The 19,907-nt window shown below is 35.1% G+C and overlaps 2 protein-coding genes across 3 annotated transcripts; both read right to left on the bottom strand.

Annotated features, from left to right (window-relative positions):
* Nucleotides 1-1,373: 1,373 nt before the first annotated feature.
* Nucleotides 1,374-6,408, bottom strand: LOC147403891 (Got1/Sft2-like vescicle transport protein family). Of its 2 annotated transcripts, none has more exons than XM_086439665.1 (6): nucleotides 5,649-6,408; nucleotides 4,903-4,956; nucleotides 3,378-3,451; nucleotides 2,784-2,896; nucleotides 2,620-2,678; nucleotides 1,374-1,855 (listed from the first exon to the last, which is right to left on the bottom strand). In XM_086439665.1, the coding sequence occupies exons 1-6, from the start codon at nucleotides 5,735-5,737 to the stop codon at nucleotides 1,777-1,779; spliced, it is 468 nt and encodes a 155-aa protein (XP_086295791.1). In that variant the 5' UTR covers nucleotides 5,738-6,408; the 3' UTR covers nucleotides 1,374-1,776. The 2 variants fall into 2 exon arrangements, with proteins under 2 accessions (XP_086295791.1, XP_086295790.1); XM_086439664.1 differs by having other exon boundaries at nucleotides 2,784-2,901; nucleotides 5,649-6,393.
* A 274-nt stretch (nucleotides 6,409-6,682) lies between these two features.
* LOC147403890 (uncharacterized) lies at nucleotides 6,683-18,238 on the bottom strand. The gene is made up of 12 exons (XM_086439663.1): nucleotides 17,873-18,238; nucleotides 17,597-17,743; nucleotides 16,879-16,993; nucleotides 16,679-16,773; nucleotides 16,318-16,421; nucleotides 16,014-16,051; nucleotides 14,137-14,372; nucleotides 12,033-12,126; nucleotides 11,727-11,917; nucleotides 10,547-10,766; nucleotides 8,135-8,302; nucleotides 6,683-6,992 (listed from the first exon to the last, which is right to left on the bottom strand). The coding sequence occupies exons 1-12, from the start codon at nucleotides 18,074-18,076 to the stop codon at nucleotides 6,835-6,837; spliced, it is 1,770 nt and encodes a 589-aa protein (XP_086295789.1). The 5' UTR covers nucleotides 18,077-18,238; the 3' UTR covers nucleotides 6,683-6,834.
* Nucleotides 18,239-19,907: the final 1,669 nt, after the last annotated feature.

The following is a 19,907-nucleotide window of genomic DNA, read 5'->3' as shown; positions in this document are numbered from 1 at the left end:
TAAAAAATTATTCATATAGAACAAAAAATCATTTGGTTGTTGAAGTCAACCCTATATTGGCTAAAAGATTTAGAATGTAGTGATTTTTAGTGATGATGATCTGTACATAATAGAGATTATTCTCACAAAAAAATCAGCACATTCTAAATCTAACCCCAATTTATATCGTCAATTTTTATTATTAATTTGTAAATTACTTTTGATGGGATTAGAAGTTTTGGAATGAGCTGATTTTTTGTGTGGATGATCTTCTTAATAAGATCATTCTCACAAAAATCAGCCCATTCTATAGAATTGCCCATATAAGACAACTTTGGCAACCAAATGTTGTCCGTTTATGTTTATATATATATGCAATTCTATTTTTTTTAATGGGTCCAAGCCCTTTGGAGATGAGTTTTACCCATTTAACCAAGTTTATAATTGCATTATAGTGATACCCAATTATAGTTACACAAATTTTTTTTTTTCTAAAATCAACTTTGTGCCAAAGCACTTCCATGAAATTTGGTTAAAAAGAAGTGAATCACAAACAATTTCTGTCTTTAGCTAATGGAAAAAACTTTGAAGCGGACTTCAAAGGAGGTATTTCAAATTTTGATGGAGATTTAGGGGTGTGAAATAAATTCGAAACACTGCAGGTCTTGTAACGAGGAGGGTTCCTTCAGATTTTGAAGTAGACTGCCTGTTTCAAAGTCAAACTTTTTTTTTAATCATAATGAGTATAAAAATTTTATTGATAAGAAAAGAGGGACAAGAAGAGGCTGAGATGACCCCCAAAAAAGAAGGAAAGAAAAACAAACAAACAAGTCCGAGGGCAAAAACATGATCATGAACTAAGAATTACAAATAACATCCCATCTAAAAACAAAATCATCGAAGGATGAGCCCTCGAAACCCTTGCTTAGCTTAAACCAAAGGTAAATGAGTCCCAAATCTCCAATAGCACCTTATACTCTGGAATACCCTATGGTTCCTCTCCTTTCAAAATCAGACTCTTAGCTGATGAATTCTGTATTTATTGGAGTTTGAAAATAGTTTAGGTTGAAACTTAACTTCAACAAATATCTATTATTTTGATTGTGCAATCTTACACCAATAATTTTATTTAAAGCTAAACATTGATTAGGAAGGACTTGCCTATTGATGCAAATGACTTCCACTGCTTGTACAAAAACCTATTCCTCCTTCATCGTTCCAAAAGAAATTAAAAGCAAACTTTCAAAATATTATAATTTTTTTATTAAAAAAAACCCTTAAATTTTTTTTTTTTGATAAGTGTAATATATTGATGAGAAAAGGAAAATCAAAGTACAAAGAGGCCAAGGAAGCCTCTCAAAGAGCTACAAGGCAAAGAGAAACTAAAGACATAATGATTAAAAAAATGATTCCATTTAAAAAAAAAGTCTTCAAAAACCCTTAAAAATTCATCATCTTAATACCTGACTTTACATGTTAAAAATAGCCTTACTGTGTTCATAGTTCACATACCTGAGTTTAATACACAGGTTCACCAGCTCAACTACCTATAGAAAAAAAACTATTTTTGTAGAGTAGAAAAATGCAAATAATACACAAGAGACAAGACACAGAGAGCAATAGACTGTAGCCATCTTTTCTTCAATGCGCGACATTCCCAAGTTTTACAGCTCACTTCATAATTTGAAGATTGAATAAATGTCATGTTTTGAAGGCGGCATAAAGAGCACTGATAGCATGAATTACCAGAGCCCAAATAGAGTCAACCATAGCTGTCTCTTCTTCCTAGAAAGCAGTCTAGAATTCAGTGTCAAAGCAAGCAGCCATGGTTTTCGAAACCATGGATCGAGCAAAAGGAATGTAGCTCAAGCTATACCTACAAAAGGGAAAAAAACACAAATTCTCATATTGCAGTCAAAGATGAAAAACACAGATGATCCAACCATAATCAAGATGACATCCAGAGTGCTCATAAGTGGACCTTAAGAAGTTCCATCATCTTTATACAATGGTAGGTGCATGTTCCAAGATTTAGCATCAGTGGGAAGACTGATAGGGTTACAGCTTTTAATACAAAAAAATGGCCGAAAATGTGTGGATTTAGCTAATTAAGAAGAATTTGAAACCCCAACTTTGGCCCTGGATACAATGGAATTTTAATTTCATCCCCAAAATAAGTTGACAATGCTCGGATGATGATGGTCACGGAGGACCAATAAAATCTCATGACATTAAAGATTTGCAACAGAGTTCTTCAAAAAGCACGAAAAAGAGAAAAAAGAAGTAAGATCTGGTTTCTCTCAAGGAATCTAAACCTCAAAGGTCCCCAAAGAGACTTTTCTAGGTCTTACCAATTTTTAAAAAATTTCGAAAACACTAAGACTATCAAAGTATTAAAATGTCATCTACAGTCAGCTGCAACTAAATAAAACTGCATTGCCTAAACAACTTGGCACATCCTGCACAATTATTACAAGAAAATAATTTTCCTATTTTACAAACGTGAACATGTCACAGAAGCACATTGTTTTCAAAATAACGGGGGAAAAGCAAACCAAATTAGGAAGTGGTACAACATGCAAATGAATGTGGACAGCTGATCGGAACAATGGAAGAGAGATTATGGAAAGTATGATGTACCAAATAAGTGCACCAAACTCTAAAATAATTGCAAGAAGAGTTAGGAGCTTGTTATGGACCTGCATAATAGCCAAAAAGGAAAAAAAATGAGAAATGAATTGGTTCAAACTTTAAAGAGCAATAGACACAAGTGGATTCATAACAAAGGCTGCAAAAACTCTTACATAAAGAGCACAGAACAGAGCAATTATAATACTTCCAAGGAACATGGCTGTTGCATAAATACGAACAGGATCAAGCATCATTGTCACTTGTCGTTTGGGGCCTATGAGGAAGGCTGTGCTGCCATACAAAAAACTCCAACTTTAGCATCTGAAAAAATACGATAAACCTAAAGTCACAGAGATAGGAAACAATGGTAATACTTTATAATTAGGGGCTCTCATTGTATATGATTTGAATAAGGAAAAAAAATGACTACCACACTTTTCTCAATATACTCAAAAGAAAGAAGGAATTTGTACCAAACACCTCACCAAGTATGCATAAAACAAAAAAGCCAAACGCAAATGCAGCCCCAAGAACAAAAGCCTAACAAAACATGGAATATATATGTAAAATAATATAGAAATTCGTCAAACTGTCACACTCTAGAAAAAGCAAGGATGTCTTGCAAAATAACTAGCAATGGGTTCTATGAACACATAATAGACTCTATTCTGGAGAGTTATGAATCTTCTCTCTTAATACTACAATGAAGCAGGAAACCACTTTACCAAGCATCATATAGTATACAATAAAAAGATCCATAAACAAACCTCCCAAGTGAAAGCAGATTGCCGAAGGTGAATGTAATCCCAAACTTGATCGGATTGAAGAAAACCAGCATTGACTGCCACCCAAAGAAAAAGAGTTGAAGATGCAGTTTAGTGCTTAAAAGACCTCTAGTATCACTCCAAGAAGGGATAAACAATGCAATGCAATGCAGGCAGTCCCATAGCCATTTCTTCAGAAACAACCAAGGGCATTTGCCTCACATCCTTCCTCCACCTCTGATAGAGCCATAAGGGAAAAACCAGTCAGAGATGTACAGTAGCTCCCATCCAATAGCCATTTTACTTGATGTAACCGTTCCAAAGATGTCATGTAGAATATTCTCAGAAGTTCTTTGCCAGGAAATGCACACAGCGGAAGAGAAATAATTGTAACTTAACTGTTTTCAGTTTAACAAAAGAAAAAAACTGAAAACAGGAATGGATTTAAAATGTCTTTGGGAGGAACATACTTCTGGAAAGGAGAAGTGTGAACATATCTCCCTTCTTACTTGAAAAGATAGTCTTAGTGACGGGTTTTTTTTAATCAAATATCTGCCTAAAACTAAAAACGGGTATGGATGTAAAATGTCTTTGGGAGGAACATACTACTGGAAATGAGAAGTGTAAACATATTTCCCTTCTTACTTGAAAAGATAGTCTTGGATTCAGTTTTTAATCAAATGTCTGCCTAAAACTGAAAACGGGTATGGATCTACAATGTCTTTGGGAGGAACATACTTTTGGAAAGGAGAAATGTAAACATATTTCCCTTCTTACTTGAAAAGATAGTCTTGGAGTCAGTTTTTAATCAAATGTCTGCCTAAAACTGAAAACGGGTATGGATCTAAAATGTCTTTGGGAGGAACATACTTTTGGAAAGGAGAAATGTCGACTTTTAACTTGAAAACATATTTCCCTTCGTACTTGAAAAGATAGCCTTGGTGACAGTTTTTAATCAAATATCTGTCTTTTCCTTTTCAGATTTTGAGGCAGTAGCAAAAGATTCCCCCCCCCCCCCCCCCCAACCTTTAAAATTCTCGATGATTGGGTTTCATCTTTAGATGGGTCAGTTGGGCTATTTTTATTACATTATACATATGGTTATTGCAATTGAATTTTCTCAGTGGTTGGTGGATCTTGAGACTTCTCCAGCTTAATATGATGTGAGGCCATCTTTCCAAGAACCCTTGGTGTGATTCAAGATCTTAGATTCATCATTCTAGGTTTTTGCACCGTCTTACATCATCTTCACCACAAAAGCCTTGAGTCTATGTAATTTATATGTGAATGTGAAAATTCAGGGAGAAAAAAGCTAGTCTGGCTGGGCTTAGACCCATAGCTCAGTTGGTTTGACACAATGCAAAGAAACTTTGAGGTCGTGGTTAATTTATTTAGCTAACTTTGAAGTATGAAGAAGATATATAAGACATGATAAGTGGATATCAGTGCATTATATGCTGCGGCAGATTTTCCCATGGTAGAGAGAGAGAGGGAGGCTAGAAAAATAATAAATAGTGGACGAGCTTACCAGGAGTGTACAAGCCAAACCAGCAACAAAGCAAATGGCGAAACCATATAATCTCTGATCAATGGGAGGAGGAAACAGTGAATCAGATTAAGAATGAGCTCTAAACATTAAACAAGAATATAAAATAAAACAAGAAAGAAAGAGAAATTTATATGCATTATTACTATTTTAAAAAAAAGGACAACTATTGATTGAAAAATAAAAATAAAAACTATTCTTGATTTTGAACCCATGAACCCATCATCCAAATAGGACTAACTGTTGAGACATAGTAATCCAAGATCTATGAAGCAATTCCACATCATAAGAAGAAGCTCAAGAACATACCCATACTGCCATACATCAATTATATTAAAGATAAATTTCTAAAAGATTCCAATCCCAATTTTGCACCAGAAAAAAAATGGTATCTTTAAGTTTTTTTTTTTTTGGTCGATCCAATCAGGACCTGAATCCTATCATGCATTTCTGGTAATGGACTCAATTTAAATCTAGAAACCTTGCATGTTGTTAACAAACATATAAGTACAGAAAATAAAGCAAAATGGAGGACTTTATTATTATTATTAATGGGATAAATCAATAATCTTCTCTACTACGCAATAGAATACTGATCCGATAGCAAACCCTAAACCGAAACCAATTCGATACATCTTCGAATAAGGGAAACCGAAACGCGACATTAACAATTAAAATAAAAAATAATAATAATGGAACGGAAGTGGAGGAGAAACGATTTAAGGAACCTGTGTGGTGGACAAGGTGCACTGACGATTGAAATCTTCCATGAAAGAGAATGAGTTATCTTCTGGCGCAACTTCTTCTTCATCGACATCCATTCCCACTAGAATCTTCACCTTCTCCAACGCTTGATTCATCTTCTCCATTTTCAGATCTATCTCACGATGACGATACAGACAGATCTTTGCCTTCAAGACTCAAACAAGACTTAACACTTAGAGGGATATCGTCTTTCAACAGAAGGAAGGTGGTGGTGGGAAGGGAAATGGTTTTCTAGATGGAAAGTCGCACCAAACCCTTTTCAGTCACTGATGTCTTCACTGGAACGGTCCCGAACGGCTGATTTGGTAAAAAAAGAAAAATCCAAAGTCCGAAGTCCAAACCATTCAAATATTATGATATATAGAGCTGTCAAATGGATCGAGTAAGGAAGTAGGAGAGCTTCTACTGCCACACCAACATTTTCTTAGAACACCCCATTTCATAATATTGCGCCAATTAGAGTCTGCTCCAAGGAAAAGTTGGTGGGTGTCAAGGGCAATATTAAGCTCTCCTTATATAATGGAATGGAATGTAAATCTAGATTCCTCATTATTCTTATTTGGTAAAAAAACTTTTTTATCTTCCTCCAAATCCAACTTCACCTTCACCTTCACCACACGCGTCAGTGAGTGAAACTAAAGGCTTCTTTGTCTTACTAGAGCTCAATAACACCCATTGATCAGATTTTCAGGTTACTACCACGTTAGCATCTACAATGACAGTTCCATTGTCATTTAAGGCATAAACCAAACCAAGCCATCTGATCCTTACTCATATACACCCCCACATTTCAGAATCCAACACTTTAACTACTATATTCATGCATAACCTCAACACTAACAAAAAATAATATATATATATATATATATATATATATATTTTTTGAAATAAGAATAGTAGAATAACTTATGAAAGGTCCCAACAGCACGTACCCAGCTCAGCCATAAAATTTTTGCCACGTGGCAGAGATGGCAAGAACAATCTTTCAAAACCCAACTAACCAACCAAACAACCTTCCGTGTGTAAAATCAAGAAGGAAAAACATGTCTAGAAAACCGTGCAGAAAATAATATGTATCCTACTTCAATTTTTACAGTTACAATCTTTGCAACTAGATAAGTAATCTTTTAGAAATAAAAAAAGACCAGCTCAGTTGGTTTTCTTCTCTTCTTCAGTCGTTGCTGCCACCTCAGTACTACTGGTAGATGCCTGATCTTCGTCCTCGCCACCAAAACCAAACTCATTTACACGTTTTTTGTCTACCGGATAAACCCACCTCTGGTACAGATAAATGAGAAAGATCACATCTGCAGGGCCAAAAAAAAAAAAAATCATAAGAATTGGTTAGAATGATATTACCAGTGGCCAAAACTACCCATCCATCAGAACAAAACACCTATAAACTCAGAATCAAATCATGTTCAATCTTTTCAGCGTCATTTTGGTAAATTTAGAAATAATATTTTACTGGAGAGGATTATAATGTACCAAGGTAATTTCCCATATGCAACCACCAACCATGAAAATTCATGTTTCCTCTCCTCATTGCTATCCAGGTGATTCACAAAGTTCAAGACCAACCACACAATTATCTCATTTCTAGGATTGTAGATTGGCAAAAAACAAAAAAACAAAAACTCATCCATCATACATATTTTTGGTCTAAAACTTTTCAAAGGTTTGCAACCTAATTTAATTAAATAGGTCAAGTCCCTGTGTGGCACACGGACAGGAAAGAGAAGAATACATCAAGTTAAAACTCCTCCCTCAGTGTGGGACTATTGATTCTTAAATGGAAATACATAACCACCTGGTACTTTTGGAATCAAGTAACAGGCAGAGCTTCTGGTCAACAAATACTCTTCTCATGTTTGAACTAATACTATACGGATGGATTGAGGGCATGAAGGTCCTTTAAGTAGTTTTTACCAATAAACAAAGCCTCATCTACACATCCCAAATACTTTGGTCAGCCAACAACTTGAACTCATGTAAGTAAATTCATTAACAGATTAGATGCTGGTCTGATGCTCCGTGAGAACACAGGCATACCAGCAGCAGCTTGAATATTGAGCTCCAGTTGGGATAAGGATACCATTGTCCTATTTAGTAAAAGACCACAAAGAAGAATGCAGCTGCATGCATCAAACATCCATTCCTTTGGTCATTAGCCAAAGATTAAATCGAAGCATCTCCACAGATGGATGCATCTGCAGGGTATATATAATACTGATGAAAGTACAGCAATACCACTGCAGTGTGGTACCAACTATTTCAACTAAAGGGGTCATATTTGGTATTCACTGACATGCAGCAGTATTAGAGCAATTTTTTTTTGATAAGTTGTAATACTATATCAGTTCTATAAGCATGGATGGAAAAGCAGGCATTCAGGCAAAGAAGTTAGAAAAAAAAGAAAAAAAAAATTGGAATTTTTTTCCTAGCTCACCATCTCGAAAAACAGACAACCGATGTAGAATTGGCATTTTTATGACGAAGGCAAAAAGATCATCGATGATGGTGTTGAGGAACTTGTATGTCATCTGTCTCCAGGGGAGATGAGCAACTGATTTCAACTTGTAGTTTATGAACAGTTGAGGACACATCATGATGAAACCTGCATAAAGGATAAAAAAGAATAATTTAGTTGTCGATTTACTAGATTATAATGCATTCAGAAGGAAAACATTGGTGTTTTTAATCATTTGATCAATAAACTGGCTTGTTGAGTCTCACTGGTAGCAGTGGTTCGAGAAGCAATATCTTTTTGATAAATTGTTCTAAACTCTCAAACGAAGGAAGACCATTGGCATATAAGGGACTTGATTTTCATAATCACCAAATTAAGAAAAAGTTCACTTCTTATCAAATCTTATGATCATTTCGCTCCTAAACTAGATCATGAGACAACGAAGAGTACCACAAAATCTTTCCTCTTGAAGAGTGCTTTACTGTCCTACTCCCCAGGAACTCCAGAACACAATAGGGAGGAGGAAGAAGCAAGTTGACACCCTACAAGAGAACAGATAGGAGGATCAAGTGGTCTATTATTTCTTCCGCCCAAAAAACCTGCACATGTTTGTAATTTGGAAGCCTCTGATAATAAAATGATCCAGTCAGAATCTTGTCCAAGGTTGACCATCATCCTAGTGAAAACCGCTACCTTGACAAAATCCATCAACCCCCAAATGAGGCTAACTGGAAAAGGATCATGCTAAGATGTCAAAAGAACTATGTTACTAACTTATTGTGAACCTCCCTTCTGGATTGTAAATCCATTTTGTATGACTCGGCTCAGAAGGACGCACAATCACAGGCTGATTATGTCAAGGAGTACAGCAACCGATTAAATTCCCAAACATCCAACTGTCCAAAAAACCAAATCCCAAGTAATTGACTCCTAGTCTTACACAGAACTGGATGATGACCAACCCTTTCTTCGAGTTATGGCATAGAACTACGGAATACTGAACAAAGAAGTGAATCTCCACAATGAGGCTCCTCCCAAAAATGACTAAAGACCCCAATCCAGGTTAAATTGAATTCTTTGTTATATTCAAGATGGCTTTCCAAACCCCAACCGTAACTGGTCCTTGGGAAATTTGGGAACCAAATGAAGCCACTATGGACCTCCACAAACCACCCTTTCCTCAACAAACATTTCACTAACAAGACTAGATTCATTTCTTTGGGAGGCATCAGGTACCCAGCCACCCATCCTTTTGAGCATGGCCAAGTTCCAATCCACCAAACGAACCTTAAAAGTGTGTTTTCTTTATAGAGTAAGGCTGCCAACAAGCCCAACTTGGTTGTGAGCTCCTTTCCTCAGAACCATGAAACTTTGGACTTGATTGAGCCCAACCAAGTCCGAGTTCAGAAAAACTTTGACAAGTTAAGTTCCTACTGGGAGCCTCAACTTCATCATGAACCCAACCGCAAAATGGGTTTTTTTGATAAGCGAAAAGTTTATTGAAACAAAAAGGTGTGAAACACAGAGGTGATCAAGAAGAACAACCTAATTAGAAAACACAAACAAAAGAAAACCAACCCAGACACAACTACAAGGGACTGTGTGCACTATCGGAATACACAAATCACCTAAGAGAAAATCCTAAAAGAAAACCCCCTCAAAATCTAGAAATTATTTACACCAGAAAAGAAAAGACCTAATGAAGATAACGTCAGAAATAGAATTTTCCTTCCCATGAAACATGCGACAATTTCTTTGCTTCCATAAGCACCAACATATAGTAAAAGGTACCAAGCTCCAAAAGAATTCTTTCATGCTGCCAAAGCACAAGGATTGCCAAAACATTGGAGGATTGAAGAAACCAATTTAAGAAAAGACGAAGAGATTTGGAATAGCACAAGGAAATGTGACCAAATAATACTAAAAAACAAATGAAGAAAAAGGAAGTGGTCAATGGATTCCCCACACAAAATTGACACAAGTGATGTCCTAGACATGACATTATCAATAGTCAAGGCGCAGATTGAAAAAAGAATGCCACCTTAGATTGGACTCTAGGACCCCAAATAGAGACTCTAGAAACAACTAAGAACTGGAGATAGAAGATGATAATGAAGAATAAGAAAATTTAACAGAAAAGGACTCATTGCGGCTTCTTTAGAATAAGACATAAATATAACGAAGGGGCAGAAACTATCTTAGAATTCAAAGCATCTACGAATCATGAGATTTTATGTGGAATACGATGTAATACTAGTGAAATTGATGTGCTCAATACCAAACCAAGAGAAGAGTCCAGTTTCAATACCTCACTTCTAACCCAGTAAATTCCAATTTTCCAAAACCAAAAAGTAACAAAGAGAAAAGAAATGAAATAGTGCAAGGGCTTACCAAACATATACACGCAGCTTGTGAGTGAAGAGAGGATCCAGGAGTACCAACTCTTGTGGCGCTCGTACTTGAGAGAATAGACAGAGGAGCATGCTGCAAGGAAGAAGAGCACGTAAGACAGATATTTCATCGCAATATCGTCATACTCCTTTGTCTTGTTTCCTGAATAAGACTCCCGATCTCGGAATCGCAACATAGGTATTTTTCCGCTCCTATCAATCTGAGGAAAAGGAGAAAGAATGAAAAGGTTAACCAAAAGAACATGCTGTATAGCATCAACCACCGATTAAGAAAAGCTATAAGCATGAAGGCTATGTACAGAAGACACAGACATTTATACGTACACATTCAGGGCAACACAACGTGTCAACCTTGACATCAAAGAAACCAATTTACCAACATGCCCGTATAGTTTACATAAATTTAAATTTTATATTATTAAATATATAGATACATATATTCTATGAGAACAAGAATAGATCTGGTGGTCATGATCATTTGATCATACCCACTTTTGGCCCAAAAGATTTACTACATGGGCCCATAAAATGGTGTCTTTTGAACCCTCTGTATGTGCGTGCCCACATGGCCCCATGCAATGTTTACATAATCAAATATAATCATCACCAAAGACTTGCCCCAATAGGGAAAGAAGAAAACAAGAGGAAAGAAACCCATAAAAAAAGCTTAAAATTGTTTTACTGTGGTACTGCTTGACGTTGCAGGCTAGCAGGAGCAGCAGAGCAATATATGCTAATCATTCAAAAACTAGTGATAATAATTGAAATATCCTAATTAGATAGCATTTTGTGATAAAACAGACACAGCTCACTCGATTATTGTTTAGGTGTGCGGAAAACATTTCCAAGAGAATGAACAGCAGAAAATATCCACCTACTAAAATTGACAATTAAAAATCCAACTATCAAAATTAACAATAAAAGTCACAATTCAATGGTCCGAAATACACAAAACATAGTGAAGTCCCCTCAGTTCAGTCAATCTTCAAATGGAAAAATATCTCAACAATAAGAGTATGTCAGGCTAAGTTTCTCTAACAACAATTATAGATCATAAAATTTTTCTCCAAGCTTCAACTAGATCCATAGGTGTTGGCCATTTATAGTTCAAGTTCAACACAACCATGGGCAATAAACTCAAATGTAATTAGAAAACACACCTCTATGTGCATGGCCTTCCCAATTTTCCAAAATTCTATGCAGCAACCAACGCCAGAACTAGCCAAGATCATCCAGGAAGTATCATTGTCGAGTAGATATAGGAACACAATCAGCTGAGAAATAAAGCTCACGACGACTGACTTTGCAGACAGTCCTTCCATAGATTTGTTTTTGTTCCAAAACTGGATATCTGCAAAGGAAAACAAAAGGTGCAATTAATACCTACCACAGGAAGCATCGCTGGAGCTGTCGTAAAGAAATGAAACCATCAAAACCCTGATGAGGTACAAACAGTTGTCACTTGCCGTTCTTGAAAGCCAAGAAGTCAAACACGGAGTGAAGTAACGAAACGATTGTTGTGATTCCTAGGAGGTAAGGATTTCCCTCCAAGAATACCCTCTGGCAAGAAAATTAAAAAGATCAGCTATTGAAACATAATAAGCGGAAACCATGATGCTACCCCAAAATTGAAGTGATAGTCACCAAAAGCAGAAGCACTCGGTCAACCAAAAAAAAAAAAAATCAAGGTATTTTACAATTTCTTTTTAAAATGGAACATAACAGAAAAATTATATTTGGTTCAACCAACACAATGCCCTTTAATACAATAGAATTATATAACCACAAACAATAACAATTTTCTTTTGAGAATTAGATAATTCATATGTGATTTTTGCCAAAGAGGAAGTTGAACAGGGGGTCACTCTGTGAGATTAAAGTCAAATCAAAAAACTAACAATCTAACATTTCAAACAACAAGATCTAATAAACATTATATGCAACTCTTAAGAGAACAAGTTACCTGATTGTAAAGCAATCTGAAAGAAAACAGAATAGATGAAAAGAAGTATGAAAAGATGTTAGAATAATGAGGAACAGAGACAGCACTTGTAAGTTGTAGCCTTTGTTCTATCTTAAAAGAACTTGAATTGTAACTATTTTCTCAAAAAGATGAGGTTATTGGTAGGTGAACATAGTCCACAAAGTCAAACTTCAGCCAAGAAGAGTTGCATCAGCAGACAAGAAATTTCTGCCAGATCCTTTCATATAAATACTGATTCCAGAATCAGAAGTGCCTACTTAGCTATGTAATAAGACGAGTGGAGTGTTGTTCCCACGTCCTAGGTTCAAACCCCCTTGAATCCAACTTTATTTCCAAACTAACCACTAACCCTATAGCTATAAAAAAATAAAAATAAAAAGAAAGAAAGAAAGACAGGTTCCAGAATCTAACTCTGATCATTCATCAAGATGAAGAGATTATTAAGTGCGTACAATAAAATCAGATCTGGGGTTGCTGAAGTGAACAAGGGCTTTAGAGAGCAACATCACAAATGCATATCAATCAAACTGAAGGAAAATTCACAGCATAATACTAATACTAGCATACTTTATGGAGTGTAATCTTTGAGAAATTAACGGAGTGTGTTCATAAAATGAGGGTAGAAGAGAAGAGGACGTTGAGATTAATGAATAGAAAGATTAGGAAAAACAATACTAGATACATACACATCTGAGAGAACATGGGAGTACTCTTAGAAGAGCATACAATAAAAGAAAATTGATTTGTGATCATCTAGGCTACTACAAAAACTAACAGCGACAGCAATCAGAAAAAATTTCTAAAATAAGGAAAGTCGGAAATATGTGGATGAAGTAAGAATGATTAAAGGGCGCAGTATGGCTCAACCAGATCATAGTGGCAAAATAGAATTCATGTTACCAATTCCAGACAGTTGGGCAAGCCACTATCAATGTCAATGATGATAATGACAATAACAATGATAAACTTCCAACTTCAATAAAATTATCTTTATCGATCAAAAAAAAAAAAAAAATTCCAAACTTCACCCTAAAAACTCAATGGAGCATACAGCTTTCCAAGAGAGATTATTTGAACGAGTCATCCAATGAAAACCCAAAATAAGTCATTCAAGTACTTTGAAACATAAAAATTGGACTAGAATCAAACTCTCTAAACTCAGTAAATAAATGACAAACACTAAAACTAAGTACTTGGCTTAGTTTTGGTTAACTTCAAATCTGGCCATCAACAAGTCATTAAAGAAACAGGTAATTAACCCATAGACCTCAAGTTTTTAAAACTTGCTTCGGATTCTTTTTTTTTTGTGGATAGGTAAATGCTTGATTAGTGGTTAGTGTCAGGTAATATGGTTAGTGGTTAGCATAAGAAGTATGAGTTCAAGGGGGTCCGAACCTAGGAGGTGGGAACAACTCACCACACGTCTTACCACTTAGCTACGTGGTACTTCTTACCTTGCTTCGGATTCTAAATGAGTTAATAGAACATCATGATTCTTTTAGCTGTTGTAACACCAATGCAACAATAAAATACACACAAAAGTAAGAAATATAGTATCAATAAAAAAAAAGTAAGAAATATAGTACCTTAAGTTCGTCAGCCTCGCCTTCAAGCATGCTTCCATAACTACGATGGATCTGGAATGATTGATCAATCTGTAGGAATAGTTGCCATTTTGTCATGCTTATGGGACCCACCTCCAAATTTAGGGGCAACTCTGTCACTGTCTCATTGAGTGGTATCAACTTATCTCTAAGTAACCAAAACTCATTGAAGTAAACCGTTGGGAAATAGTTTCCTGTAATAGGCTCAACATTCAAGTCTGCAGACTTAAGTCAAGAAAATGCCATCAAGGTGACCATGTAACAAGGCACTACATCAAAAAGAAAAATGCAGATGTCTTGGGGCACATAAAAAATTAACAAGTTTAAAAAACTCAATTAAAATTATTTTGGTGCTGCCCATAAGCATGACAAAATGGCAACTATTCCTACAGATTATACACATATATAATTGTACTACATTTATTTTTATATGAATTAACATTTCCATAATGATTATTTTAATGTTATAATAAATTATTAAATGGGTTGTTTTGGCTTCCATTTTCGTATTTCGAAGAAAATACCAATCATGTTTAAATAAAATAAGAATATATGACCTAAATGTTGAAAATTCTAAAAGAATTAGAGAAATACGAGAAAGGGAAAGAATTGAGATACCAAGAGAGAATATAAGCACACTTGAATAACATAAGACATGGAAATGGACAAAATTGAATGAAGGGACATGATTCGTTCAATCTACCCAAATTTTTTTGGGATAAAGGTGATGATTGATAATGATCAAAATAAAAGTTCAAAGGGATTAAAATACGCTAAATGAATATTGTGCTTACAATAACAAGAAAATAACTATTAATACTCATGAAGATAAATTTTTTTTTTTTTTGAATAAAGAAAGAAAAATTGGAGAATTACAGAAATACTCATGAAGATAATGAACATGTCAAAATCAACTCAAGTGCAGATTTTCAAAGAAATAGCCGGCCTCTACCTTAAAAAAAGAAAAAAAGAAGAAGAAGGGAGAACTACACAAAAGAAAGGAAACTAGGGAAAGAAGTTGTCAATATACACAGGTGGCCAAAGAGCTACTTGTTAGCCAAGGAGTGAACAACATTATTACACAAGGATTTGTTTGAACAAAAAACAAAATCTTCTTTATGTGTTCTCCCTTCAGCATTTGTTGGTGGATATGAAATAACAGAAATGCAAGAATATTCAAAAACAAAGGCAAAGATAAGGGAGGGTAAGGGGGAAGAAAGGGGGGGTACCGCCAGGCAGCAAGTCGGCCAATAATGATGGTCATTCTCCTCATCTTTTATGGTCATTAGAATGAAACATAAATTACACATTTTTGGAAAGGGATGAAAATTTCTCTTCTCTTTGTTAGAGAAGATTCTACTAACACCATAACGTGGGCCAAAAGATCAGAAGAAATCAGAAGAAACTCCTCCTGGTAGACTTGCAAACATCATAGATAGGAAAGTTTCGCACTCTAATAGTTGTTCACTTTTTATCGCAAATTTAATAGTGCAAATGATATTTCCTATTCCTAGGCAATAGACCATGAACAGATAGTCTACATAGGGAACCTTAGATGTGGGAACATCATATACAAGCAACAGTTGCTGCCCCTATCTGATGCCCAATCCCTCTTCAAGCAAATAAGTTGAGAACTATTATCCATAGTCAATGTTTCTCTTTGTTCAAATTTTTTTTTTCTTCTCTTTCACTAAATTCTTCAAGACTTACCAATAGAAAATAGAAAAATAAGCTAGAAAATAATACCATATTTAAAATTTTGTTAATAAACAATATATAAGATGATCATCCTGAAGCTCCACAGCATTACTATGATGAAAGATTGTTAGATTGATAAAAACATAAACAATCAAGGATACAAGGAGCAATATTCGGTGGAATGGCATTCTTGGGGTATCTGCAGAAAATAGTCAAGACTTAGGTTCACCAATAAGATAACTAAAGATCATAGAAAATTGGGGAGGAAAATAGAATAACATAAATTACACACAGCAATGGTCAAAATAAGACTCCTTGACATAAGATAGACATGTACTTGATGGTAACAATTTCTAAAAGAAATTTGCGAAAATATTTATTTGGTCCAAAAATCAATAATCATGCCAATAAATAAAGTCATTCCCAATATGAAAAAAATAAATATATATTTGACCACAAAGATACCTTGTAAAGTCATCAACCAAATTAATAGTAATATTTGGTTTCCAATATGAAACTAATTCTTTAGGGCCATTATCTTTAGCATCAATCAGACTTTCATCAATCACCTGGAACAACCAGAAACCAAAATATAAGGCATGATAACATAAGAAAATGCCTCAAACACCATGTTTAAATCAAAACCTCCTTGTTACTTAATCAAATGGAGGGGCATATGAAAAACAAATTCTCCCAAAAGTATTAAAAAGAGAATGTGGATTGAGGTAGTGAGAGAAAATATGACCACAGATGCAACAACAGAAAACACTGCTCTATAAAAAATTATGATGATGAATATTATATATATGCCAGGATGAAGACAAACCTGAGATGCTTCATCCCCTTTAGTAGAGTCTTTGGAATCCCCCAACAAGCTTTTCTTCTTATCCGATTTAGACTTGGGCAAGTAGGCCACAATAGCTGAATCAAGGAAGAAAAAAAATGTGTCAACATTGGTTAAATAACAAAGAATTATGGTTTTATCTGAACCCAACAAACAAAAAAGATGCAATAGTAAATACTTACGATATGTTCTCCCAAAGGCAGCGAGTGGCTGATATTCAGGATCCTTGGGGTCCGCAGGATAACCAAAACGAGCAAAGAAAACATGAGCATAGAGACTCCCATTTTGCTTCACCGTCTGAAACCAAGTGTATTCACCATGATTTTGATACATCAACTAATTCAAACAGTAAAATTCAAATACATGTATATATATATTGGGGAGACTTCAGAGGCCCTAAAGAGAGCCAAACATTTTTCAATATATGGGTCGGAAGTTTCGGAATGGGTTGATTTTTTGTGAGGATGATCTCTATGGTGTGGAGATCATCCTCTCAAAAAATCAGCCAATTCTGAAACTTCTAACCCCAGTTTACAAGTTGAAGAATCGTGGACCATCAATTATTTGTAAACCACTTTTGATGGAGTTAGAAGTTTCAGAATGGGCAGATTTTTTGTGAGGATGATCTCCTCACCGTGCCAAATATTTTTAATATATGAGCTAGAAGTTTCAGAATGTGCTGCTTTTTTGTGAGGATGATCTCCACACACAAAAAAATCAGCCCATTCCGAAACTTCTAGCCCATATATTGAAAAATGTTTGGCTCTCTTTAGGGCCTCCGATTATTGGAGTATATCTATATAAGCCACTATTATACTATTATTGATGAAAACTATAATGATGATTGATGATGATGGTGTATGTAATTATAGGGCATTAGAAAAAAGACAATAATAATACCTGAGAAGGAAGATAGTTGATGGAACGAGACCTAGTACTATCTGATCCCCAAACAGCATAAGGAATGTTGGTCTCATGCCAAATTAGAGCATCTTCGTTAGAAAAGTCGTTGAATTTCTCATGTTCAGTCACATATACCCACATATCCTGTTATTGTTGTTGTTGTTCACCAAACCAAACCCCCAAAATCAACAAACACACACATACATACATAGACATATAAAGCAAGAGAGATTGAGATTGAAATTGAAATTGAGATTGAATACAAATACAGACCAGGGTTTCTCCTTTGTGGAAGAGATTGGAGATCTGAAGAGAAGGCTCTGAGGGTTTCTTTGGAGAGAAGAATTTCGAGGCGAAGTACCAAAACACAGCTATCCTTATTATTCCAGTTATCGTCTGCCCGAACCCTTGTTGTTGCTGCCGTTGCGGTTGCTGTTGTGGTTGCTGCACCTCTACCTCACCCGTTGGGGGCGCCATTTCCTTCACACACCACCACCACCACAAGATTTCTCACACACACACACACACAGCGAGCGAGCGCGCGCGCGAGAGAGAGAGAGAGAGAGAGAGAGAGGGCTGGGTTGGGAGTAGTGTTGATCGCTCTAATCGATCCAGAATCCACACTCCAAAGTTTTGGAAACTTTATTTTTTATAATATTGTATATGGAGTTTTGTGATTCTAGTATAACACTCCATCACGGCCTGCTGCGATCTGCTAATCACGCACTTCTCATAAATTGCGCTTACAGCATTATATTTTTCTAATTATTGCATCCAAGTCCCCCCCATAAGGACTTTATTTTGCGCTTAACCCCCCCACTAAGTAGTTAAAAATTAAGATTAGGGCAACAGTATGCTCAATCCCATAGAAAAAAATTCAGCGTTATTAATATTAGTGGGCAAATTTACTTAAAGGACCCTGATGGAGGGCGTTCTTTCTAAATAGTCTTTAAACATTGGGTGGTATCATAATAATATATTTAATAAAAAAATATCTTTCTTAATGGTCCATGAATCTTATCCCTCCTCTTAATGATTTTGAAATATCCAAATTATCATTTTTCTCATCTTCTTCACATAATTAAATTTTTCTATGGTGATTACGATCATTTTTAATGATTTTTTTTTTTAATAATAAGTGACAAATGAATTTTGAATATGTAGATATATTTTAACGATTTATTAAAAAAATTAAAGAACAAAATTGAGATTCTAAAAATTTTAAATGATTATGGCATTACTTTTGATTCAAGTATATATTTCAAGGATATTTACCTAGTATCAAAGTTAGGGAAAAAAAAAACACTAAAAAATCTAGATCACATCTATATTGTCAAGTTCGCCAATTTTTAAATTTTATTATTTGGTTCAACATTTTTATTGTTAAACTCACTACTTAGTGTTGAATTCACCATTTTTTATAGTCTAGTTCAACATTTTTATTGTCAAATTCAGCATTTTTTTTATATGAAAATATTGTTGGACTTGATAGTAATCAAACGTGGCTTATAAGCGTCAAGTTTGTCAATAATATAACAAATATCATCAAGTTTGATAATATAAATATTTTGAGTTCAACTATAATTATTAATGAATTATACGCTTTTATATTATGTTTAATTACTATCGAGTTCGACAATATTTTCATAAAACAATCGTCGAACTCGATAATAAAAATGTTGAGCTGGACAGTAAAACGTGGTGAACTCGACATTGAGTGGTAAGTCTGTCGATAAAATAATTGAACTAGATAATAAAAAGTTGTGAAGTCGGAGTCTTCTAAGTAATTTTCTCTATTTATTAGGTGTAAAGCAACTGCCCCATTTTTTTAACAAAAGAGAGAGAAACACCGAGAAGGGGAGGAGAACGTGCCTAACCAGGCTGATTTTTCAGAAAAAAACATCCAAACTAGGAATATTTTCAATTTTAATCACGTTTCGTCTCAAGATCTTGAAAAGTTGAACTGTTTCGTACAAAACAAACTGAGATTTTGAACCATGTGGAGGATCATAATAACACTCACTAGCGCGATAAGACTTTTGAACACTGAAAGATGGAATTTTGGATAAAAATCTTACAGTGTATTAAGGTAAAGTTGAAAACAAACAAGTCCATAAGAGAAAACTGAGGTCAAGAGGTGATCGTGTCATCAGTTTTAAAACATGGGTATCTCAAATATCCATCAAAATAAAAACGTTAACATATATGAGGCCATCAACAACATTTGGTTTATAATCGCCAACGTTTGACACGCAACATCCTGCATATAGTTGAGACGAGAGAGAGAACACAACTTTCTGAAAAATCT

This window comes from Akebia trifoliata, chromosome 4 (assembly GCF_017979445.1).
Source record: "Akebia trifoliata isolate Shusen 1 chromosome 4, ASM1797944v1, whole genome shotgun sequence".
Classification (NCBI taxonomy): domain Eukaryota; kingdom Viridiplantae; phylum Streptophyta; class Magnoliopsida; order Ranunculales; family Lardizabalaceae; genus Akebia; species Akebia trifoliata.
The sequence above is the reverse complement of the archived record's forward strand: the minus strand, read 5'-3'. Positions and strand labels throughout refer to the sequence as shown.

Excerpts from the sequence above, each read along its gene's own strand:
- LOC147403891 (XM_086439664.1), bottom strand. The coding sequence starts at position 5,789 with ATGGAGAAGATGAATCAAGCGTTGGAGAAGGTGAAGATTCTAGTGGGA. Across the intron at positions 2,902-3,377 it reads AATCTGCTTTCACTTGGGAG|CACAGCCTTCCTCATAGGCC; the intron begins GTTTGTTTATGG and ends TTTGTATGGCAG. Across the intron at positions 2,679-2,783 it reads CTCTGTTCTGTGCTCTTTAT|GTCCATAACAAGCTCCTAAC; the intron begins GTAAGAGTTTTT and ends GCTATTATGCAG.
- LOC147403890 (XM_086439663.1), bottom strand. The coding sequence starts at position 18,076 with ATGGCGCCCCCAACGGGTGAGGTAGAGGTGCAGCAACCACAACAGCAA. Across the intron at positions 16,422-16,678 it reads AAGGGGATGAAGCATCTCAG|GTGATTGATGAAAGTCTGAT; the intron begins GTTTGTCTTCAT and ends TGGTTGTTCCAG. Across the intron at positions 12,127-14,136 it reads GCGAGGCTGACGAACTTAAG|AGGGTATTCTTGGAGGGAAA; the intron begins GTACTATATTTC and ends TTTTCTTGCCAG.